The sequence below is a fragment of the Rhinoraja longicauda genome, chromosome 1 (genome assembly GCF_053455715.1).
Source record: "Rhinoraja longicauda isolate Sanriku21f chromosome 1, sRhiLon1.1, whole genome shotgun sequence".
NCBI lineage: Eukaryota > Metazoa > Chordata > Chondrichthyes > Rajiformes > Arhynchobatidae > Rhinoraja > Rhinoraja longicauda.
The window spans coordinates 128,034,709-128,060,544 of NC_135953.1; the positions used below are offsets into that span (position 1 = coordinate 128,034,709).

The window sequence follows — 25,836 nt, forward strand, 5'->3', positions numbered from 1 at the left end:
TTGAGTCATTTCCTTGAAAATTTGATATTAATAGGATGTTAAATTGTAATGTAGGCTAGTAGGAAATAATGTTATTTTTTTTGTAACCATATTGTACAAGTAAACATACTGCTTGAAAATAGTGTAGCAAAATGCATAGTCATTTGTAGGAATATGAATGTGGGTTACAATGCAGTGTAAAATGGAAATTAAAGAAATGATGGACAAAAAGTGACCATGTTTATTTTTTAAAATACAGATGTGGAACTTTAGATGTTTAAGTTATTAAAAAGTGATCTTTAAACATTTAGACTTAGAATGTGAAGACTGAGAAAGGACAGCTGTTGCTCAGAAAAGACCGAAATCCCTTGATTTCTGCAAATAAAAATATGTGCAATATTATTATTATTATTCTGCACTATTAATTATTATTCTGCAAATAAAAATACATAGCAGAAAGAGTAAATGTATCCATCAGAAACCAAATAGTAAAGAATTTGTAAGAGATTGCCTTAGCATGAAAGGCTTTGAAGGGATTGACTTTTTAAAGTATAGCCAGCAGAGCTTTTTGAGCCAGTAGATAGATAGTTCTACCATAGGAGGTGTGGTCTTGGACCTAACCTTAGAGAATATTGCCAGGAAAATGGAGGGAGCCTCAATAAGGGGGCATTTCGCAGAAAGGAACCAAAAAGCTAAATTGTAATGTTGTTCTGGAGAAGGATAAGGGCACACCTGGATTAAAAATCCTAAATTGAGGAAAGTAACTGGGAAACAGCTACTTGCAAGTAAGGTTTTTATTCACAAAATGCTGGAGTAACTCAGCAGGTCAGGCAGCATCTCAGGAGAGAAGGAATGGGTGACGTTTCGGGTCGAGACCCTTCTTATACTACTTGCAAAGTAAGTCTACATGTGACCAGTACGAGTCACTCAAAAAAGAAATGCAGTTCAGGGCCACAGTGTTTCTCACTTTACCGTCACCTCACCTTATTTTTCCTTTTCTGTTCGTTTACTTATTTATCTGTTTATTTTTTTCTATGTTTTAGTAAACCCTGTAAAGCGTCTTTGAGTGTTTAGAAAAGCGCTATACAAATGTAATGCATTATTATTATTATTATTAAAGGCAAGGCCACCAAGTCCAAGGAAGTCTGGATGCCAACAGATATCCAGGGTTGGATTTAAAAAAAAGGTTACAGAGAATTGAAAGCAGAGAGTTCTTTCGCTATCATGACTCGAAATGTTAATGTTGTTCTGGAGAACAACACCACGGGTACCATGTAATCCCGTGCTACCTGCTCCCCGGAAACTAAACCGTCTCCCCCACCTGGTTTGCTGGGTGAGGAGGGGGCTGTGGGCCAAAAACAAGACTTGTCAAAGGGCAGATGAGCTCCTAACGGGCCAAAGGCCATCAACACTTCAGTAGAAGTTGCGGTCACTGTCGCACATAGCATTGTAAGGAATGATGATAAAGCACACACACCAACATCCTATACTTCCAGCGGCGGACGTCCGCAGGAACTTAGCGGCTGGTCGAGGTCCTGGCACCTTTGGGCACCATGACGATGGGTCTTTAAACCCTGGGCACACCACTGGGAGGGATCAGTCCGACTTCAGGACTAAGGCGGCTGCACCCCTACTTAAGTGCAGGACGTCATTGATGTTTTCAACTTTCGCATATGTAGAGACAAAAGAGGAGCTTGCCAGCTGTGTGGAGGACAGAGGTGTGTGGTGCATCCGTTATTGTGCCCGTCGGAAACCAGCACCACTGCGTCGCTAATGTTTTCAACTATTTTAATTGATTAAAAATGTTCTGGAGAAGGATAAGCACATAGCAGAACAAAAAGCTGATCCATCTTTCCCTCTCAACCCCATTCTCCTGCCTTCTCCCCATAACCTTTGGCACTCTTACTAATCAAGAATCTGTCAATCTCCGCTTTAAAATACCGAATGACTTGGCCTCCACAGCCGTCACTGGCAACAAACTCCACAGATTCACCATCTCTAACTACAGAAATTCCTCCTCATCTCCTTTCCAAAAGTACAGCTTTTTCTGAAGAAGAGTCTGAAGAAGGATCTCGACCCCAAACGTCACCCATTCCTTCTCTCCAGAGATGCTGCCTGTCCCGCTGAGTTACTCCAGCATTTTGTGTCGATCTGCAGCGTTTTCTCGTTGTAGAAAGATTATTTTTGATAAAATTATTCGTTTGCAAAATCATTCGTATCGCCTGGCCGATAGCAGATTTAAGAGCCTCTTTCAAGGGACATGGTAGATGGAGGTTTTTGGCAAGATCAGAAGGATCTGAGGCACAACCAGGGTAGTAACGAGGAAGGCAACTGGGAGGCAGAGCCCACTGATATTGCTTTGATTTAATAATCAAAATTAATATCAATTTTGTAAAGCTATATGTACTATTACTTTTAAAAAGTCATGATAAAAGCTAACTTTAAACTAACACTAAACACTGTGACTAAAAACATCCATATCTGGGGTTTGGCATAACATGTGCATGACCCTTGGAATGATCTTGGATGGTCAGATGTGCACCACTATTCTAAGTTATTTATTTGATTCTCTGCATTTAGGATACAATTTACATTTCAAGTGGTACAAACTTGTGAAGGGAACAAGTTGGGTGTTTCAATCGGTGACATATTAAATCGGTGACAGGGCAGCACGGTGGTGCAGTGGTAGGGTTGCTGCTTTACAGTGCTTACAGCGCCAGAGACCCGGGTTCGATCCTGGCTACGGGTGCTGTCTGTACGGAGTTTGTACATCCCTATCTGACCGCGAGGGTTTTTCCCCCCGAGATCTTCGGTTTCCTCCCACACTCCAAAGACGTACAGGCTAGTAGGCTAATTGGCTTGGTGTAAGTTTAAATTGTCCCTCGTGTCTGTAGGGTAGTGTTAATGTGCGGGGATTGCTGGTCGATGTGGACTCTGTGGGCTGAAGGTTCTGTTTCTGCGCTGCATCTCTAAACTAAACTGAACTATATGAATTTTGGTTACGTAATTGCATCCCACGTACCTGTTTTGTCATAACCAGTAATGACGACTGCATGATTGGGTTCTTCATGAGAGCAATGGTGCTGTATAATGCCACCCAGGTAGTCCTGCCAACTGATGGCATCAACCAACGCCACCAGGGGTCCCCATTCCAATAGTTTCTGCATCAGTGCTTCTTCGTTGTATCTGCGTGGCAGTAATGTTCACAATAATGGCTTGTCAAATAACAAATCTTTGCAGTTTAGGTGAATGAAAGTTGCAGGATGAACATTCGTCTGGTCATCTGAGCACGCAGAGGCTTCTCAATGAACGACACTGATTATAATTTTATCCAAAAGACGGCTCAACCAACTGCACCCCACTTGGATCCCAGCCTCAATTCTGTGCTAGAATGTTTTAGTGAGACGGCAGAGGTTGACGAGTAGGAAAATAACTGCAGATGCTGGTACAAATCGAAGGTATTTATTCACAAAATGCTGGAGTAACTCAGCAGGTCAGGCAGCATCTCAGGAGAGTAGGAATGGGTGACGTTTTGGGTCGAAACCCTTCTTCAGACTGATGTCAGGGGGCGGGACAAAGGAAGGATATAGGTGGAGACAGGAAGTTAGAGGGAGAACTGGGAAGGGGGAGGGGGGGAGAAGAGAGGGACAGAGGAACTATCTAAATTTGTAGAAGTCAATGTTCATAACATTGGGCTGCAAGCTGCCCAAGCGAAATATGAGGTGCTGTTCCTTCAATTTCCGGGTGGGCCTCACTATGGCACTGGAGGAGGCCCATGACAGAAAGGTCAGACTGGGAGTGGGAGGGGGAGTTTTATGTTTGGATGCCAGTGACTAACAGTGGACCACAGGAATTGCTGCAGAAATGGAGCAGATAAGTTAAGTTGAGACGAGAGGTTGGATAGACTGGGTTTGTTTCCTTTCAAGCGGAAAAGGCTGAATTTGCTAGAATTTGACAAGCAGATGGTGAAAAAGGTTGACGAGGATGAACAAATCACAAATCAGTCACAAATCAGTTTTATTGGCGAGAGAAACCAATGCTCTTCTTGGTATGCGCGGGGTCCGGTTTACAGCAGCACACACCTCTCACTCTCTCTCTCTCTCTCTGTCTCTCTCTCTCTCTCCGTCCGCCTGTCAGCTCTGTCCACAGCGTTCAGCCCATCGGTGAACCCCTCTCGTCTGTACAGGCAAAATTCTCGTTTCACACCCTCTGTGTGAAAAAGTTATCTCTCAGGTTCCTATTAAATCTTTCCCCCCTCATCTTATGACATATGTCCTCTGGTTCTTAATTCCCCTACTCTGGGCAAGAGGCTCTGTGTATCTCCCCAACCTATTCCTCTCACGATTTTGTACCCTTTCTGTTTTAAATACACTTTAATATATTAAATGAATGGTGAAAAATATGCAGATAGATTGCAAAGTAGGCAAACATGAAGTTATCCATCAACAATGTTGAAAAGACAGAAGCAGTAAGGTCTAAGGAGATTGAGGGATGTGTGTGTGTGTGCGCACGTGTACTGTTATTACAATGCCAACAACGTACACTGCAAATAACAGAGTGGTTCATGGATTGCTAGCTTTCAAGGCTGCTCTACGCTGTGCTTGATAATGGCATGGGAGAAGAGCCCAATGAGTACCTATATTCTGTGTTTGGCTGGATATTTAAAGAGCCATTTGACCACGTATAGTATTAAGGTATCCTGGTAAAGCTGACGTTAGCAGGCATCAACTTGCCAACACCGACAGTTGATTTTCATGGAAGATGGTTGAGCTAGGATACTACGTTGAGAAACTCCAGCACTGATGAACGAGGCTGACTGCCTCTGCCAACCTCAACCGTTGTCTTCTTTGAGTGGTACAAACTGCAACCATTGAAGATGTTCACTTCCTTTTGTTTGACTCGGGCTCACGATGCAACACCTGGTCACATGCTGCTTTGATGCTCATGGCAGTCACTTCCACCTCACCTGTACAGGTGAGGTTCAGCTTTTTAGTTCATGTTTGAGGCTGGGACGAAACACGGAGTGCAGTGGGTAAGGAAAGCCAAACTGAGCATTTATGAGAAAATGCTCATAAATGCATGAGCATTTCGTGTCTCAACACGAAACCGCAGGTGCTGGAATGTTGAGCAAACAAAACAGGTCAGGCAACCTCTCTGGAGGGAGGGGACAGGGGACATTTCAGGTTGGGATCCTATTTCAGACTGAAGGATCGCGACCTGAAATGTCCCCTGCCCATTCCCTCCAGAGATGCTACCTAACCCGCTGAGTTACACCAGCAATTTGTGCCTGGGCAAATGATAGGTGGATCCAGGTGATGGAGGGGGAGGGGGTGATTGGCAGATGGTGGAGATGGTGACAAAGGCTAGAGGTCGTAGAGTGATACAGTGTGGAAACAGGTCCTTTGGCCCAACTTGCCCACACCAGCCAAAATGTCCCGCCTGCCCGCGTTTGGTGCATATCCCTCCAAACCTGTCCTATCCATGTACCTGTCTAACTGTTTCCTAAATGTTGGTGAAGGAGCCATTTTGGGTTTATTAGTTTTTTTTGCATATTATTATTATATTACTTTGTATTGTGCTATATTTTGGACACTAAGAGGTTAATGCTAGGTGGGCTGGGTGGAGTCAGAGAACGTCCAGCTTCGACGTGTTCGGCAGTTCAAGAGAAGAAAGAGCTGATAGAGGAACAGCCAAGAACCAGCAGCCGATATGTAATCGGTGGAAGAACTTACTGACAAGAAGATCAGTGAGAAATCTCTGCCGAAGATAGATCTGGCAGTTCGTATCAATTGCATAGATTGGGGTAGGATGTAGATTTTTTACCAAGCGAATCAATAACAAGTCGATGACAAGAGATATGCCAATATGTTACATTGCAACTTCAAATAAATGACTAACCATTTTAAACGTCGTGGAGGTCTCTGTTATTATGTCAGAAACTTTCGTTCCACCTAATCTGTGTTAGCGGCAGCTTGGGAGCTAATTTGATAGACGAGAAGCTGGCCGTTATAGTTGGGATAGTCCCAGCCTCAACTACCTCCTCTCCGGCAGCTTGTTCCATACACCCACCGCCCTTTGTGTGAAAAAGTTACCCCTCAGATTCCTATTAAATCTTTTCCCCCTTCACCTTAAACCTGCCCTCTAGTCCTTGATTCACCTAGTCTGGGCAAGAGACTCTGTGTATCTCGGGGAAAAGAAGACAAAGGGTGTTAGATATGAAGATAAATGAAATTTAAGGCCGGAGAGACAGATATGGGTGGAAAGGAACAGGGGGAGGGGAGAGAGGGGGATAAAAGGAAATGTGAGTCTAGGGAAGCATATGGGGGTGGGGCAGAGGCAAGGTGACAGGGATGGTGGGAAATAGTGGAAGAGTGAGGTACATGGCGGGATGGGGGCAGTGAAAGAGAGTGGAGGTGCGGATTTACTTGAGAATTGTCAAAAAGACCCCCATAGGAGAAAGTTGACCAATGAGTCTCATTGATTGCATTAATGCATTATTCAAGCTACATGCTAAAGCAATTTGGTGATATCAAACGCATTACTTTCATGGCACAATTTGCGATACTGGGTTGACAGCAAATAAGTTATGGTATTCAATTCCAGTCATTTCAAACTGCAAGACCTAATGAACTAAAGGAACTAAGATTACCTGAAGCTGAATGCCTTATAGCTTCTGATTGAAACACCAAATGTGGACTTTGGAAAATAATGGCACATTCCAGTTTTTGCATTGAAGGGATAAGATGACTCTTCCACCAACTTTGTTTTACTCTGTAAAAGAAAATGTGCATATACAAGTAATGGATCGAAACAGCAGGTTCAAGACCACAAAATTGTTGGAACTAAAGTTATTTTGAATAGGGCAATCTTAAATAGGCTGTGTCCATGAAAATATTTAAATACAATAAACCTATGCCATATAGATTCTCATTAAGGATTTAGAAACATAGAAACATAGAAAATAGGTGCAGGAGTAGGCCATTCGGCCCTTCGAGCATGCACCGCCATTCAATATGATCATGGCTGATCATCCAGCTCAGTAACCTGTACCTGCCTTCTGTCCATACCCCCTGATCCCTTTAGCCACAAGGGCCACATCTAACTCCCTCTTAAATATAGCCAATGAACTGGCCTCAACTACCTTCTGTGGCAGAGAATTCCACAGACTCACCACTCTCTGTGTGAAGAAATGTTTTCTCATCTCGGTCCTAAAAGACTTCCCCCTTATCCTTAAGCTGTGACCCCTGGTTCTAGACCTCCCCAACATCGGGAACAATCTTCCCGCATCTAGCCTCTCCAACCCCTTAAGAATTTTATATGTTTCTATAAGATCCCCCCTCAGTCTTCTAAATTCCAGCGAGTACAAGCCTAGTCTATCCAGTCTTTCTTCATATGAAAGTCCCGCCATCCCAGGGATCAATCTGGTGAACCTTCTCTGTACTCCCTCTAAGGCAAGAACATCTTTCCTCAGATTAGGAGACCAAAACTGCACACAATACTCCAGGTGCGGTCTCACCAATGCCCTGTACAACTGCAGTAGAACCTCCCTGCTCCTAAACTCAAATCCTCTTGCTATGAATGCCAACATACCATACCATTTAACGTATATTCGTAAACAAGGGTGAGCTGGTTTGTATTATTTTATCCAAAGGTGGAAATATGAACACACAAGATATGCTATTTATCCAAAGCCATATAATTCAGTTTCTTCTTCTCACTAAACCTCCCCACCTCCTGACTCCCTCAAGTGTCAAGTTAGGAAAAGGGGACGTACAACGAGATCTGGGTGTCCCAGTGCATCAGTCACTGAAAGTAAGCATGCAGGTACAGCAGGCAGTGAAGAAAGCCAATGGAATGTTGGCCTTCATAACAAGAGGAGTTGAGTATAGAAACATAGACATAGAAACATAGAAAATAGGTGCAGGAGTAGGCCATTCGGCCCTTCGAGCCTGCACCGCCATTCAATATGATCATGGCTGATCATCCAGCTCAGTAGCCTGTACCTGCCTTCTCTCCATACCCCCTGATCCCTTTAGCAAAAAGGGCCACATCTAACTCCCTCTTAAATATAGTATAGGAGCAAAGAGGTTCTTCGGCAGTTGTACAGGGCCCTAGCGAGACCGCACCTGGAGTACTGTGTGCAGTTTTGGTTTCCAAATTTGAGGAAGGATATTCTTGCTATTGAGAGCATGCAGCATAGGTTTACTAGGTTAATTCCAGGAATGGCGGGACTGTCGTATGTTGAAAGACTGGAGCGACTAGGCTTGCATACACTGGAATTTAGAAGGATGAGAGGGGATCTTATCGAAACGTATAAGATTATTAAGGCGTTGAACACGTTAGAGGCAGGAAAAATGTTCCCAATGTTGGGGGAGTCCAGAACAAGGGGCCACAGTTTAAGAATAAGCGGTAGGCCATTTAGAACGGAGATGAGGAAAACCTTTTTCAGTCAGAGAGTTGTAAATCTGTGGAATTCTCTGCCTCAGAAGGCAGTGAGGCCAATTCTCTGAATGCATTCAAGAGAGAGCTAGATAGAGGTCTTAAGGATATCGGGGTCAGGGGGTATGGGGAGAAGGCAGGAACGGGGTACTGATTGAGAATGATCAGCCATGATCACATTGAATGGCGGTGCTGGCTCGAAGGGCCGAATGGCCTACTCCTGCACCTATTGTCTGATGTCTATTGTCCCTACCACAGCCCTCTCACAAATATAAACATTCTTTTCCTGGCCTTGCTGTTGAGCCTTTAATTTTCTAAGTCAAAATGATTTCACTGGAAAGTACCTCTTTCACCAAATTTTCTCTGCCAAAATTAACCAAATTGAACCCCAGATTTGACATTTCTCTTTTAATGACAACCAATGCATCTAACCACTCAATTCTCACCTAACTCAAGACTCACTGTCTCTTGCCAAAGTCTCATTCAGCCTTCACTGAGACTGCAGGAAGTTCTCGGCAGAACCTGGACTGCTGGAGGAGATCATTGCAAAAATTCACTTGATTCTGACAAAGAGACGGTGGAGAAAAAGCAGTGGAAATAGATCTGGATGTATTTGGTTATGATTCTGTAGCCAGGAAGATTGTTGCAACATGCTCCCATGACTGACTTTCAGTCTGAAGGGTGTCAACCCAATACGTCAGCCATTCCTTCTCTCCAGAGATGCTGCCTGTCCCACTGAGTTACTCCAGCTTTTTGTGTCTATCTTATGCTTAATAGATTAGCTGACTTCTGCCTTTGTGGGTCATTTTCATCAATTTATTACAAGCAGTCTTAAATTTCTTCAATATTGTTTTACCAACCTGATTTAGCCACCTCAGGGCACTGATTGGTGAGCCACCACGACAACCAGCATCCCTGTAAGAACAATCTATAACTTCTTGAGCACTCAGCATTTCCAGTTGTCCACTTTTAATTGCGAGCGAGGATTCAATACTCTCCACCACACTGAAGGCCCAGCATCCCCCACACTAGAGCACAAACCAATCAGAAATTAGTCCAAATCACACTTCCTTTCTCCAACATCAAAGTCCATACAAAGTCAGATTTTTTTTACATCTGGAACATTCATTTTAAAAATAAGATATCCTGGAAATGTATTCAGAGTTCCCAATAATGATCAGTCGACCAGAATAAAACCATTAGATGATTATTAATCCCCTTTATGGAAGAACATCTATCTCCTCGGTCTAGATTCAGAGGCTAGAGACCCAGGAGCCATGTTGAGTCCAGTCCTTCTCAATATGAATCTAGACCCAGGTCTACATAGTGTAGTTTCAGACCATATTGCATTATATTATTACTTGGTGGGTACTGTATGTGCATTCCCCTGAGTTCTCAATGTGCTTCCAATCCTCCGATCTATTACATTTTCTGGCGTTAAGAAGCCTCTTTCTTGGCTTAAATTCTATTTTTAATTTTTCTGCTGGATTTTCATGCCTGAAACTGTAACGTTAGAATAGGCTACATTACCACAGGACAGCCGCTTGGATGCAGCAGAAATGTTTTCAATAAAGCCCTCCTCATGGATATCTGAAGACTATTGGAAATGACATCCTTGCTTTGCACTAAGGACCTTTCGTCGTGCTATGTGCTAAAGGAGAGAGATTCAGAACACAACTGGCATCTCAGAACTGGGCATTCATGAAGCACTCCGTGCCACCAGCTCCATTACAGCTTGTAACCCTGTTATCGGTTAGTACAGTGGCAAAGCTAATAGAGTCCCTGCCTTGCAGTACCAGAGATTTAGTTTAATTTAGTTTAGAGATACAGAGCGGAAACAGGCCCTTCGGCCCACACCGACCATTGATCATTTACCGTACAATTATATCAAGCCAATGAACCTACAAAGCTGTACTTCATTGGAGTGTGGGAGGAAACCGGAGATCCCAGAGAAAACCCACGCAGGTCAAGGGGAGAACGTACAAACTCCGTACAGACAGCACGTGTAGTCAGGATCGAACCTGAGTCTCTGCTGTGAAGCAGCAACTCTACCACTGTGCCATCGTGCTGCCCATCTGGGCTCAATCCTAACCTTGGGTCCTGTCCGCATAGTCTGCACATTCGTCCTGTGACTTGGTTTCCTCCTTCATCCAGGTTACTTTGGCTCGTGTGATACTGGGATTCGGGTCCATCTATTGTTTCGGTCCAGACCAGGATTGCAGCCTTTGAGCCAGAAATGAGCAGCTCGGGGGATATCGACCCATGACCCATGTTTGGCTCAGTCTTATCTTCTCAATATGAATCCAGGCCCAAGTCCACACACACCTTTAGACCAGGCATTATACTACCACTTGGTGGGCCCAGGTCTGCAACAATGTGGTACAATTGGGGTGGGTACCATTGCGTTATAGAGTCATACAGCATGGAAACAGGCCCTTCGGCCCAACTATCCCAAGAGTTCCATCTGCGCACATTGGCAACAAAATGGGTGCAATGCTGGAACACACAGTCTTTCAAGTTCTAACGCTGATGCACAATAATGGCGGGCACAGAGCTATCACTGCATTACACTGAGGTGCAGCAATGATTGACATAGATTTGGCATGACCAACATCAAAATAGCTTTATGAACTGAAAGATAATGCCTTGGGATTTCGCTAGGTTCATTTCCGGTTTCTCCAAAAAACTTCCCAATGCATCTAAGAGCAATATTATTGAAATGGCTCTTCATTAATGGAAATGTTAGTACTCATCTAATCTTGGTACCAGCAACCTTAAAGTTAAAAGGGCTCCCACAAGGTACCGCAGTCTATGGAGAGGCAGGCATATTGCGGGGTTGAATCCCGGTGGTTGGAGTCCAAGCTACGGAACAGGGCCGAGTTGGGAGAGTCGGAGCCTTGAGGTGGGAGAGTAAGGCCGAGGTGGGAGAGTAAGGCCGAGGTAGGAGAGTCGGAGCCTTGAGATCGGACAATCGGGCCAAGGCTGGAGAGGCGGAGCCTCGTGGTGGGAGAGTAAGGCCGAGGTGGGAGAGTCAGAGCCTTGAGATTGGACAATCGGGCCAAGGTGGGAGAGTGAGGCCGAGGTGGGAGAGTAAGGCCGAGGTGGGAGAGTAAGGCCGAGGTGGGAGAGTGAGGCCGAGGTGGGAGAGTAAGGCCGAGGTGGGAGAGTAAGGCCGAGGTGGGAGAGTAAGGCCGAGGTGGGAGAGTAAGGCCGAGGTGGGAGAGTAAGGCCGAGGTGGGAGAGTAAGGCCGAGGTAGGAGAGTCGGAGCCTTGAGATCGGACAATCGGGCCAAGGCTGGAGAGGCGGAGCCTCGTGGTGGGAGAGTGAGACCGAGGTGGGAGAGTCGGAGACTTGAGATCGGACAATCGGGCCAAGGTTGGAGAGTTGGAGCCTCGAGGTGGGAGAGTTGGAGCCTCGTGGTGGGAGAGTGAGACCGAGGTGGGAGAGTAAGGCCGAGGTGGGAGAGTAAGGCCGAGTTGGGGGAGTAAGGCCGAGGTGGGGGAGTAAGGCTGAGGTGGGAGAGTGAGGCAGGCAGAGGTGGGAGAGTAAGGCCGAGGTGGGAGAGTGAGGCCGAGGTGGGAGAGTGAGGCCGAGGTGGGAGAATAAGGCCGAGGTGGGAGAGTGAGGCCGAGGTGGGAGAGTAAGGCCGAGGTAGGAGAGTCGGAGCCTCGATATCGGACAATCGGACTAAGGCTGGAGAGTCGGAACCTCATGGTGGGAGAGTGGGGCCGAGGTGGGAGTCGGAGCCTCGAGATCGGATGATCGGGCCAAGGTGGGAGAGTTGGACAAGGTTGGAGCCTTGTCGGAGCGAGTCAGGTCGAGGTCGGAGTCGGGCCGAGGTGGATGGGCCACTCTGCCGAGAGCAAAGGGGGACATAGAAACATAGAAAATAGGTGCAGGAGTAGGGCATTCGGCCCTTCGAGCCTGCACCGCCATTCAATATGATCATGGCTGATCATCCAACTCAGTATCCTATACCTGCCTTCTCTCCAGACCCCCTGATCCCTTTAGCCGCAAGGGCCACATCTAACTCCCTCTTAAATATACCCAAAGAACTGGCCTCAACTACCTTCTGTGGCAGAGAATTCTACAGATTCACCACTCTCTGTGTGTAAAAAAACGTTCTCATCTCGGTCCTAAAAGACTTCCCCCTTATCCTTAAACTGTGACCAATTGTTCTGGACTTCCCCAACATCGGGAACAATCTTCCTGCATCTAGCCTGTCCAACCCCTTAAGAATTTTGTAAGTTTCTATAAGATCCTCCCTCAATCTTCTAAATTGCAGCGAGTACAAGCCGAGTCTATCCAGTCTTTCTTCATATGAAAGTCCTGCCATCCCAGGAATCAATCTGGTGAACCTTCTCTGTACTCCCTCTATGGCAAGAATGTCTTTCCTCAGATTAGGAGACCAAAACTGTACGCAATACTCCAGGTGCGGTCTCACCAATGCCCTGTACAACTGCAGCAGAACCTCCCTGCTCCTATACTCAAATCCCCTCGCTATGAATGCCAACATACCATTCGCTTTCTTCACTGCCTGCTGCACCTGCATGCCTACTTTCAATGACTGGTGTACCACGACACCAGTGGGGCGGGGGCCTGGAGAACAAAGGGGCACCCGGCTTTGGGGAAAGAAGAAGGGTTAAGTACTTTTTGTAACTTAGTCGGAGCCTTTGTGGCGATTCTGTTATCTCCTTTGCATAAAGACAGAATTTCACTGCACCCAGGTGCAGGTGACAATAAAGTATCATCATCATCAAAAAGAAACTTACCGTTTTCTGATTTCGTACAGGTGTAACGACCCCCTTGTCCCTCCAGTCAAATTTTGCTGGTAATGCTGGTGTCTCGGTGTCCTCTGGAAACGACATGAAGTTCTGAAGGTGTGCAGGTCTTGAACCCAAATATGTTGCTGCAGATTTAATTGTCAAAAAGATTGTTTCCTTCCCACTTCATATTAGTTTTTATTGACGTGTAATTTAAAAATCACGCCACATTAGTCCACATTTATTTCTAAAGAAATTCTCACCCAGAGAGTTGTGAATCTGTGGAATTCTCTGTCACAGAAGGCAGTGGAGGCCAATTCACTGGATGTTTTTAAGAGAGAGTTTGATATAGCTTTTAGGGCTAATGGAATCTTGTGATACGGGGAGAAATCAGAAACGAGGTACTGATTTTGGATGATCAGCCATGATCATATTGAATGGAGGAGCTGGCTCAAAGGGCCGAATGCCCTACTCCTGCACCTATTTTCCACGTTTCTAAACAGCAGTAGTTCCAGTGACCAAACTTGCACAGATGGTATCACAGAATGCTGGAGTAACTCAGCAGGTCAGGCAGCATCTCAGGAGAGAAGGAATGGGCGACATTTCGGGTCGAGACCCTTCTTCAGACTGATGTCAGGGGGGCAGGACAAAGGAAGGATATAGGTGGAGACAGGGAGATAGAGGGAGAACTGGGAAGGGGGAGGGGAAGAGAGGGACAGAGGAACTATCTAAAGTTGGAGAAGTCAATGTTCATACCGCTGGGCTGCAAGCTGCCCAAGCGAAATATGAGGTGCTGTTCCTCCACTTTCCGGTGGGCCTCACTATGGCACTGGAGGAGGCCCATTACAGAAAGGTTAGACTGGGAGTGGGAGGGGGAGTTGAAGTGCTCAGCCACCGGGAGATCAGGTTGGTTAAGGCGGACTGAGCGAAGGTGTTGAGCGGAACAATCGCCGAGCCTGCGTTTGGTTTCGCCAATGTAAAGAAGTTGACATCTAGAGCATAGGATATAATAGATGAGGTTGGAGAAGGTGCAGGTGAACCTCTGTCTCACCTGGAAAGACTGTTTGGGTCCTTGGATGGAGTTGAGGGGGGAGGTAAAGGGACAGGTGTTGCATGTCCTGCGGTTGCAGGGGAAAGTGCCCGGGGATGGGGTGGTTTGGGTAGGAAGGGACGAGTGGACCAGGGAGTTACGGAGGGAACGGTCTCTGCGGAACGCAGAAAGGGGAGGGGATGGGAAGATGTAATGGGGTCCCGTTGGAAGTGACGGAAATTTTGGAGGATGATTTGTTGGATACGCTGGCTGATGGGATGGAAGATGAAAACGAGGGGGATTCTGTCCTTGGGGGGAGGGGGAGCAAGAGCGGAGCTGCGGGATATAGAAGAGGCCCTAGTGAGAGCCTCATCTATAATGGAAGAGAGGAATCCCTGTTTCCTGAAGAATGAGGACATCTCTGATGCCCTAGTGTGAAACACCTCATCCCGGGCGCAGATGCGGCGTAGACAGAGGAATTGGGAGTAGGGGATAGATTTTTTTGCAGGGGACCGGGTGGGAAGAAGTGTAGTCCAGATAGCTGTGCGAGTCAGTGGGTTTATAGTAGATGTCAGTCACTAGTCTGTCTCCTGTGTTGGAGATGGTGAGGTCCAGAAACGGTAGGGAGATGTCGGAGATGGTCCATTCCTTCTCTCCTGAGATGCTGCCTGACCTGCTGAGTTAATTTTCCTAAACTTGCACAGATAATCATTATATATACCTGGTAATGCATTCCTGTATTGTTATACACACACTGATATATTTAAATATTAAACACCTCAACATCTGTTATATGTGAACATCACTTTTAAACTGCCTTACCTGTATATTGCGTACAAGTAGTCTATATTTTAATCACTATGCATTACTGACTAATAGACAATGCACACAATAACTTTTTGATTTTCTCTGTGAAACAAAGTAGAAACTAAAAATGGATGTGTTCTCAGTGGTCAAATGACGGAACAAATCAGTGCCATGATGTGTTCACCATTAAGGTGATGTGCTATTTTGTTAATGTCACGTTTAAGTCAGGGATGGTAAGGGTGAAAATTCATTATGGTCTTTAGAATAGTTACCCAGCTACTAGTAGAACAATGAAACTTTACTACTACAATTTAGGCTCATTTGGATTATTTTGTCCATGCTCATCCATAAACAACACATGTCCTGCCAATTTTCTATTTTTTTTTAAACGTAACATGTCAATGTCCATTTACTTCAATTATTCAAAACATAGCAAGAGTGGTGCAAGCCTTAATAATAAGCATAATAATATTAAACAATTATTGAATTTTAAAAAGCACTTTCACCTCTAAATACTGCAGGTGATACATCGGAAAACTGGTTAATTCCATAAACAGCGAAGTCACTTTCATTTGACAACTTTGAAGAAATAAGATTCATGGTGTAATGTCTCTGTATGCTTTCCTGAAAAAGATTATTAAAGTCAAGTGTCATCAATTAAACATTTTTTACATATACAATTACTGCATGCTAGAAATAGTTACATCTGCATTTATAAACAAATGATATTTGATATTTCATGTCACTGGGCGTGAACAAGTGGCTAAACAAGAGCCATTTGCAATGTGTACTTTAGTCTTTAACTGATCAAAGCATGTACAGTGTGTGGCAACATCAAGGAAGCTCTAATGCTGTAATGCAGAATCTTTTTACAGATGTCAGCACTTCTGTCAGACTTACCCCTCCCCCACCAAACTCATTTCTCCACAGAATCCCTCAGACTGTGCAGTCCCATAGCATGAAATTCTGCAAGTTTCCTTGCTCTAAGGCTTGGAAATCTCCCTTAAGTGACCCATTAAAAACAACTGAAAATTTGCTATCACAAGAAAAATAAGTAGGGCCTTCTAATACATTCACTACGCATAGTTTAAATACATTTAGAACGAAGATAGGCTCAAAGTGCTGGAGTAACTCAGCTGGACAGGCAGCATCTCTGGAGAGAAGGAATGGGTGACGTTTCGGGTCGAGACCCTTCTGAATGCATTTGTTTGTTTTTTAGCCTGTGCCGGTATCTTTGAAGTCTGAAGAAGGGTCTCAACCCGTGTCCATCTTCAGTGTAAACCAGCATCTGCAGTTCCTTCCTACACCAATATCTTTGTTTTTTTAATTAATAACTCATTTAAAACTTAATCATTGTTTTAATAGACATTTTATTTATAAAAGATGTCAGGAGTTTCTGAATATTTGTGGATTAGAAAGGATGAGCAGAACTTCACCAGCCTTCAGGCCTGGAGCTGAGCACAGCCAGCCGCTTACGGTGGGAGAGATGCTGTACTTCGTCGCACTCCATAGATCTAGGCCAATGCGCTGAGGATTGGTCTCCAGCTAGAGACCACATTGGAAGGAACAGAACGGCTCAAGCTCGGCAAGTAATGACCTCAGAGTAGCGGAAGATCTGCCCCAAAATAAATCGTCTTTATGTTTTAGAAAGGGCATGGATTAAAATATTTGCCGTAGGAAGGAACTGCAGATGCTGGTTTACATTGAAGATAGATACAAAATGCTGGAGTAAGTCAAGTCAAGTCAACTTTATTTGTCACATACATACACAAGATGTGCAGTGAAATGAAAGTGGCAACGCCTGTGGATTGTGCTAAAACTACAAAACAGAATAGATTTTTTTTTTTAACACAAAAAATATATTAATATAGTAAATTAAATTTGTCTCTGGTGATATGAGAATTAACAGTCCTGATGGCCTGTGGGAAGAAACTCCATCTCATCCTCTCTGTTTTCACAGCGTGACAGCGGAGGCGTTTGCCTGACCGTAGCAACTGGAACAGTCCGTTGCTGGGGTGGTAGGGGTCCCCCATAATGTTGCTGGCTCTGGATCTGCACCTCCTGGGAGTAACCCAGGGGGGTCAGGCAGCATCTCTGGAGAGAAGGAATGGGTGACATTTCAGGTTGAGCCCCTTCTTCATCCTTCATTGACATGATGGTAGGAAGTAGTGATGGTAGAAAGTCCTCATGGACAAGAGGCCTATGACATGTGGTGGGCCACAGGGGTTGGGGTACGGTCCATTGAGTCATAGTCATAGAGTGATACCGTGTACCCCACACGGGCCAACATGTCCAAAGACGTACAGGTATGTAGGTTAATTGGCTGGGTAAATTTAAAAATTGTCCCTAGTGGGTGTAGGATAGTGTTAATGTACGGGGATCGCTGGGTGGCACGGACTTGGTGGGCCGAAAAGGCCTGTTTCCGGCTGTATATATATGATATGATATGATATGTCCCAGCTACACTAGTCCCACCTGCCTGCGTTTGCTCCATATCCCTCTAAATCTGTCCTGCCCATGTACCTGTCTAACTGTTTCTTAAACATTGGGATAGTCCCAGCATCAACTCCTCCTCTGGCAGCTTGGTCCATACACCCACCATCCTTTATGTGAAAAAGTTAACTCTCAGATTCCTATTAAATCTTTTCCCCTTCACCTTGAACCCTTGTCCTCTGGTCCTCGATTCCCCGACTCATTGCAAGAGATTCTGTGCATCGACCTGATCTATTCCTCTCATGATTTTATACTTTTACAACAATGCTCAATAAACAATAATGATCATAATCATCTACAACAATGACTTGGATGAGAATGTACAAGACAGCATGGAGGGAAGGAATGGGTGAAGTTTTGAGTCAAACCCCTTCTTTTGGTTCAATACCAAAGTGATTCTGTTTTAATTCTAATGGGTAAGTCTTTTTAACTCATTTATAGAATAAATCACTTACACATAATATATTTTATAAAATTTGTGAATTCCAAAGATATGCACTTTTCCTGTTTGCACTCTCTTTAAACAGTATGACTGTTTGGCTAAGCACAGCTGCAATGGCATCTGTACATTCGCTGACGATATCAGTGTGGGCTGAATCATGGGTGGTGATGAGTCAGCATACAGGAGAGAGATTGAGTGGTGCCGCAACAACAACCTCTCGCTCAGCGTCAACAAGGCCAAGGAACTGATCATAGACTTCAGATAGAGGAAGTTGGGAGACTAGTTGGGGTGGCACAGGGGTAAAGCTACTGTTTTTGCAGCGCCAGAGACCCGGATTCAATCTTGACTACGGGTGCCGTCTGTACGGAGTTTGTACTTTCTTCCCGTGACTTGCGTGGTTTTTCTCCGAGATCTTCGGTTTTCTCCCACACTCCAAAGACGTACAGGTTTGTAGGCTAATTGACTTGGGTGTAAATGCATAAAATGTAAAAGTAATCCCTAGTGTGCGTGGGGTAGTGTTAATGTGAGGGGTTCGCTGGTTGGTGCGTAGTCGGTGGGCTAAAGGGCCTGTTTCCGCGTCGTATCTCTAAACTAAACTAAATTAAACTACATGGTTCGGTGGTGGAGAGTTAACAGCTTTAAATTCCTGGTCATGAACATCTCAGATGATCTGTCTGGGGCCCAGCATATAAATACAATAACAAAGGAGGTGCACAAGTCTAAGTCTTTCTTAGACTTTTAGAGATTCCGTTTATAGAGATTTCTAAATACTCTACGTCTCTACAGATGTACTGCAGAAAGTATCCTGCCTGGTTGTATCATTGCCTGAAATGACAATTTCAACTCACAGGAATGCTTGGGGCTGCAGAGAGGGATGGACCCATCCCAGTTCATCACGGATATCGCCTTGCTATCCATCTAAAGCATGTACATGAGGCGCTGCCTTCAGGCGGCTGCATCTTTTATCAAGGATCCCCACATTGCCCTTTTCTCACTTCTATCATCGGGCTGGACGGACAAACCACCAGGTTCACGATTAGCAACTTTTCTACGATTATCAGATTCTTGAACACAACCCTAGCCCTCCCTCCACAATGGAACAATACACCTCAACTCTGGCACTTCATTGAAAATGTTGTTTTTAATTATGTTTTTGCACTGTAAGGCAGCAACTCTACTGCCGCGTCACCTTGCCTTCTCCAATTTATGTGTAATTACAAATTATGTATAATTTGTTTTTGTAAAATCCAAGTAATAACACACATCCTTTCAAAGAAGTCAATGAGAAAAAGCTAGAACATATACTTAAGGTTACTTGCACTGAAAGGGAGCTAAGAGACCTTACTATTGAAAATATCCAATGCCCTGTACCAGCCTACCTTCAATTTCTGTTTTAATTCTGATCATGGTAATGTCCATGTACTTCTAGTACTTGTACAACTGATGTTGTCTGAGTCTATGTGCATGTGATGCTGTTGTAAGCAAGATTCCTCATTGTACCTGTACTTCACCGCACTCAAACATATGACAACAATAGACAATAGACAATAGGTGCAGGAGGAGGCCATTTGGCCCTTCGAGCCAGCACCGCCATTCAATGTGATATGGCTGATCATTCTCAATCAGTACCCCGTTCCTGCCTTCTCCCCATACCTCCTGACTCCGCTATCCTTAAGAGCTCTATCTAGCTCTCTCTTGAATGCATTCAGAGAATTGGCCTCCACTGCCTTCTGAGGCAGAGAATTCCACAGATTCACAACTCTGACTGAAAAAGTTTTTCCTCGTCTCAGTTCTAAATGGCCTACCCCTTATTCCTAAACTGTGGCCCCTTGTTCTGGACTCCCCCAACATTGGGAACATGTTTCCTGCCTCTAACGTGTCCAACCCCTTAATAATCTTATACGTTTCAATAAGATCTCCTCTCATCCTTCTAAATTCCAGTGTATACAAGCCTAGTCGCTCCAGTCTTTCAACATATCGCTCCAGTCTTCCAGCGTTTAGGATTAAAACATTGTTAGGAATTTATTAGGAATCATACACACTAGGAACCAACTTGGACATGTCAGACTTGATCATTGTATGCTGCAGTTTACCTGCACTCATTTTAATCTCACATACAAGCAACAGAATGAACTCAAAATTCCATTAAAAACATTAGGTATTAAAATATTGTTGAAAATGTTACATGCTTTGTTATGAATGAGTTACAGAAATTAAAAAGCAGCAAATTATCCAGTTGGTTAAATTTGATTAGGTACATTTGTTTGCTTTCAGCTAGCTGAAAATAGGTTTCATCTTAAGCTTTGCTACGCAATACACCTTTGTACCAGATAACGAAATTCTAGAAATGTGCAGAAAAGAGGCAGAAATAAAAAGTAAAGTATGTTATTTTAAAGCAAAATGGAAACAGAAAAGAGTTTACCGAGTAGGTAATAGAAAGGAAAAACATGAAAAGGTATCAAGTTTTAATAGTATTTTATAGAAAATGGAAATTTCAGTAAATTATTTCAGAATGATACAGAAAAGACCTAAAATTTCTTACAGTCTGCAATTTCCCTGAATATTTCACTGAATACAGCAGTAACACTTAAATAATTACTCCAGACATTGGTTTCAAAAGTAAGTAACAACTAAAAATTGTAAATACATTCCATATTTCAAAATAACATTCAACAGATGCTATTTTCAATAAACTTCTGTTATGTGCTACATAAATTCATGTTCTCTGTAAAGATGAGGCCATTGTAATCTATAAACATTTATCTAAGCACTATGACAATTGAGCTGTCATCAGAATGACTTAGAAAGACCATGATAGAAATTAAACAGTTTGAACCAATATATGTAGCAGGACTATTCAATTATTATGATATGTTTGCACAAAATGTTTGCACGACAAATCTCACTATGAGAATTTGATGTCACTGAAGTAGAGATGGCCAAAAGCTTCAAGTACCTAGGAATAAATATCACCAGCAATTTATCCTGGACCAGTCACATCAAAACTATGGCAAATAAACCCCACCAATGCCTCTATTACCTTAGAAGGCTCAGGAGATTTATCATGTCCCCAACAACCCTCACCATATTCTACAGATGAACTGAGGAAAGCATCTTATCGGGATGTATCACAACCTGGTTTGATAACAGCTCCATCCAAGACTGCAAGAAATTGCAGAGAGTTGTGGACGCAGCCCAGATCATCACAAACTGTTCTCCCTTCCATTAACCCCACCTATACCACACTGACTCAGCATGGTCACCAGCATGATCAAGGACCAGTCTCACTCCCTCTTCTCCCCCTCCCATTAGGCAGGAGATACAGAAGTTTGAAAACAAATAATTCCAGCTTCAGAACATTTCTTCCCAGCTGTTATCAGACAACGAAACGGTCCTCTCCTCAGTTAGAGTGACATCCTGACCTTGCATCTACGCGATTGGAGATCTTTGAACTATCTTTATGGACTTTATCGGACTTCAGTGTTACATCTTACACTAAATGTTGTACACTTTATCCTTTATCTATGTACTGTGAATGGCTTCATTGTATTCATGTGTAGTCATTTCACTGTACCTTAGTACATGTGACAATAATAAAAACTATACTAAGTAAACTAAATTTAATCAACTATCCTCAACATTCAATGTCACGTCAACATCTTGGGTGTAACCATCTACCAGTGTCGATGTAGGTGTAGGAAGGAACTGCAGATGCTGGCTTAAACCAAAGAGAGAGACAAAATGCTGGAGTAACTCAGCGGGGCAGGCTGCATCTCTGGAGAGAAGGAATGGGTGACATTTCGGGTCGAGACCCTTCTTCAGATTGCCTTACAGGCTGCCCAGTCTGAAGAAGGGTCTTGACCCGAAACATCACCCATTCCTTCTCTCCAGAGATGCTGCCTGTCCCGCTGAGTTACTCCAGCATTTTGTGTCTATCTCTAGTGTGGATGTAAGAGCAGGTCAAAGTCCGGCTATCCTGTAGCATGATACTCAATTTCTGCCACCTTAATGTTTTTGCACCGCCTGCCGAGAATGAATCAGGAGTGTGGCAGAATAATTTTCACTTGCCTCGATGAGTGCAGCTCTAAAAACAGTTAAGAGCTAAGAATTACCCAGGGCAAAGCGGGCACTCGGCCCATCAAATCCACACCGACCATCGATCACCCATTCACACTAGTTCTATGTTATCCCACTTTCGCATCCACTCCCCCAATACACCAGAGGCAATTTACAGAAGCCAGCTGACCAACATGTCTCTGGGATGTGAAAGGAAACCGGAGCACCCAGAGGAAATCCGTGTGGTCACCGGGAGAATGTGCAAACCCCAAGTCAGGATCGAACCTGGGTCTCTGGCGCTGTGAGGCAGCAGCTCCACCAGCTGCACCACTGTGCCGCCATTAATTTTCTTCACAACTGGCACACCATGGCATCAGTGTTGCCACCTATAAATTGCACTGCAGTTTCTAGCCTGTGCAACACTGTCGAGTGAATCTGTGGAATAAACGAGTTCGGTATTCCGACTGAGCATGGGCATTGCATTTTCGCCAGCTGATCGACTACGTGTAAACAAACCTTTGTTTCATCTGTTTTTTTCCAGTTTTTCACCGGTAAGGTAGGTAAGAAAATACTGTTTTTAAAACTGTTAATTTGTTGTATATATGGTTAATTAGTAAAAACTACGAGGATTTTGTAGGTTTTTTTGCTTTATGCGGCGAGTTCCCCTCAACTCTCCCCGACTCTTTAACATGTCCCGGAGCCCTGGAACCGAGGCGGGGACTGGAGGCAGAAGCTGCGGCGAAGGTTCACCACCGACCCAGAGCTGGGACAAGGGCGAGAGATTGCAGCGCCCCCTCGCAAACAACAAACTCAAGGAAACGTCCCTCCTCGCTACCATCGCCGCCGCTCACCCCGGGGATGCGCGGCTTCTGAACAATAACTACAACACTTGTGTTTGTTCTTATTTCGCTGCGTCAGAGGGGGACGGGGCCGGGGAAGAGAGTGGTGGAGCAGCGCAGATCTCGCTGGCGCAGGGAGAGAGAGAGGGAGGGGGGGAGAGAGAGGGAGGGAGCAGCCCCCGCAAGTGGCGGCACTCCTTCACCGAACCCTCTGACACTCTCCCCCTCCCCGCGCTCCCATTCTCACCCACTGCTCCCTCTACCTCGACTCTCTCCCCCCTCTCTTTCCACCCCCCCTCTCTCTCCCAGCGCCAGCGAGATCTGCGCCACTCCTCCACTCTCTTCCCCAGCCCTGTCTCCCTCTAACGCAACGGAATAAGAACAAACACGTGTTGTAGTTGTTGTTCAGAAGCAAAAAACCTACAAAATCATCGTAGTTTTTTACTAATTAACCATATATACCCCAAATTAACAATTTTGAAAACAGTATTTTCTTACCTATATGGAGAAAAACAGGAAAAAAACGGATGAAACGAAGGTTTGTTTACATGGAGCAGATGAGATGGTGACAATTCTGTGCCCCCGTGTCCTATGACCTGCGCATGCTCAGTAGGAATACTGAACTCGCTTATTCATTGCCACTGATGATTGTGGAGGCCAAGTCAATTGATATTTTTAAGTATAAGGAAATAACTGCAGATGCTGGTACAAATCGAAGGTATTTATTCACAAAATGCTGGAGTAACTCAGCAGGTCAGGCAGCATCTCAGGAGAGAAGGAATGGGTGACGTTTCGGGTTGAGACCCTTCTTCAGACTGATGTCAGGGGGGCGGGACAAAGGAAGGATATAGGTGGAGACGGGAAGATAGTGGGAGATCTGGGAAGGAGGAGGGGAAGAGAGGGACAGAGGAACTACCTAAAGTTGGAGAAGTCTATGTTCATACCACTGGGCTGCAAACTGCCCAGGCAAAATATGAGGTGTTGTTCCTCCAATTTCCGGTGGGCCTCACTATGGCACTGGAGGAGGCCCATGACGGAAAGGTCAGACTGGGAATGGGAGGGGGAGTTGAAGTGCTCAGCCACCGGGAGATCAGTTTTAAGGTGGAAATTGACAGATTCTTGATTAGTATAGGTGTCAGGGGTCATGGGGAGAAGGCAGGAGAATGGGGCTGAGAGGGAAAGATAGATCAGTCATGATTGAATGGCGGAGTTGACTTAGTGGGCCAAATGGCCTAATTCTGCACCAAAACCTATGGATATAAACTTCTGCAGGACCAGCAGAACCTATAACCTCTACCACCAAAAGGAACAGGGCAATAGGAAACTAGAGGCATGAAAAGGTTCAGAACAAAGTAGAGACGGTTCAGATGGCTAAAGAGCTCACAATGGTTCATATTCACAAAATGCTGGAGTAACTCAGCAGGTCAGGCAGCATCTCAGGAGAGAAGGAATGGGTGACGTTTCGGGTCGAGACCCTTCTTCAGACTGATCAGTCTGAAGAAGGGTCTCGACCTGAAACGTCACCCATTCCTTCTCTCCTGAGATGCTGCCTGACCTGCTGAGTTACTCCAGCATTTTGTGAAATAAATACCTTCGATATGTACCAGCATCTGCAGTTATTTTCTTTCACAATGGTTCATTGTTGATTTGCGAATTGTGAAGCCAGAGAAAGGAAGAGAGGTGGAAGGAGAATGGAGAAATATGTGCAAATCCAGGTGCGGGAGGAGGAGTGGGTAGGTTAGAGATACAGCAGCGAAACAGGCCCTTCGGCCCACCAAGCCCATGCCGACCATCGATCACCCATTCACACTATAGACAATAGGTGCAGGAGGAGGCCATTCGGCCCTTCGAGCCAACACCGCCATTCAATGTGATCATGGCTGATCATTCTCAATCAGTACCCCGTTCCTGCCTTCTCCCCTTACCCCCTGACTCCACTATCCTTAAGAGCTCTATCCAGCTCTCTCGTGAATGCAACTTGAGATAACTAGTTATGTTATGTCACTTATATCACACAAGTGTTGTCATATCTCAATCAGACTTGTTCATTTGCTGCCAGAGGAGACTGCTTGCCTCCAGTCCCTCCCCCTCCCCAAGTGCAGCAACTTCCCAATTTGCATTGTAATACACCTGGAATGAAAGCCAAGTACAATAACACTGAAGAATAAGCAGCACATTCCTATTTCAGGGCACTGATCTTGGGCCACCGACACTTGTGTGCACACACACAGAAAGGTGCAAGAACCAATGGATGTACCTGGAACGCTCGGTACTTCTCAACGAACTGGGCACTGCCTGCAGTGTAGCCCCGGCTGTATTTCGCAACGAACTGTTGGAAGAGCTTCCCTTGAGCGGAGAGCGCGTTTATGTGCTCGGATCCCAGCTGTTGGAGGTGGTGGTGGAGCTGCCCCCGGGCACCGCAGGGTCCGCGGTGAAGGAGCTGGTCCGTGGAGAGGCACAGGAGCAGGAACACCCTGAGCATGAACACCCTGGACATGTCTGCTGGGCTCCTCTTGTGTGGCCGGCCAGCCAGCCTGTTGGTGATTGCTTCCGCCCCCAACCCTCGCTGCAAACCTCCCCCAACATCCGCTCCTTTCACTTTCATTTCACCAGACTCCCCCTTGAGGAGCCCAAGATACTCACTCGCCCAGTGTTTCAAACTAATCTGACATTTCTCACCAACTTGCATTGCTTTTGGGGGTATTTATTCACAAAGTGCTGGAGTAACTCAGCATCCCGGGAGAGAAGGGATGGGTGACACCCTCCTTCAGTGGTCATTTCTTCATTTGGGTAATGGCTGAACTTTCACTTAGAAATTTAGTACCAACCTTGAGCCAACGAACAATAAAAGACTGTGTGCAAAGTGACACAGTTCCGGCTGCTATTCTGTGCAGAATAGAATCATGTATTGTTCATAAAGATTACATTCTTGAGATGTAAGGTCCTGGGGTTTATCAGTAAGAGCACGAACAAGGCCCATGTTCACG

At 45.0% G+C, this 25,836-nt stretch overlaps 1 protein-coding gene across 1 annotated transcript in view; it reads right to left on the reverse strand.

Moving 5' to 3' along the window:
• Nucleotides 1-25,392, reverse strand: part of LOC144600703 (cathepsin O-like) — a 29,053-nt gene extending 3,661 nt beyond the window's left edge. The window contains exons 1-6 of the mRNA XM_078412613.1: nt 25,107-25,392; nt 15,526-15,643; nt 13,192-13,328; nt 9,279-9,446; nt 6,629-6,750; nt 3,002-3,165 (exon numbers count right to left, since the gene is read on the reverse strand). Coding sequence (XP_078268739.1) covers nt 3,002-3,165; nt 6,629-6,750; nt 9,279-9,446; nt 13,192-13,328; nt 15,526-15,643; nt 25,107-25,346 — 949 coding nt within the window. The 5' untranslated portion in view covers nt 25,347-25,392. The remainder of the gene's footprint in view (nt 1-3,001; nt 3,166-6,628; nt 6,751-9,278; nt 9,447-13,191; nt 13,329-15,525; nt 15,644-25,106) is intronic.
• Between the last annotated feature and the right edge of the window lie 444 nt (nt 25,393-25,836).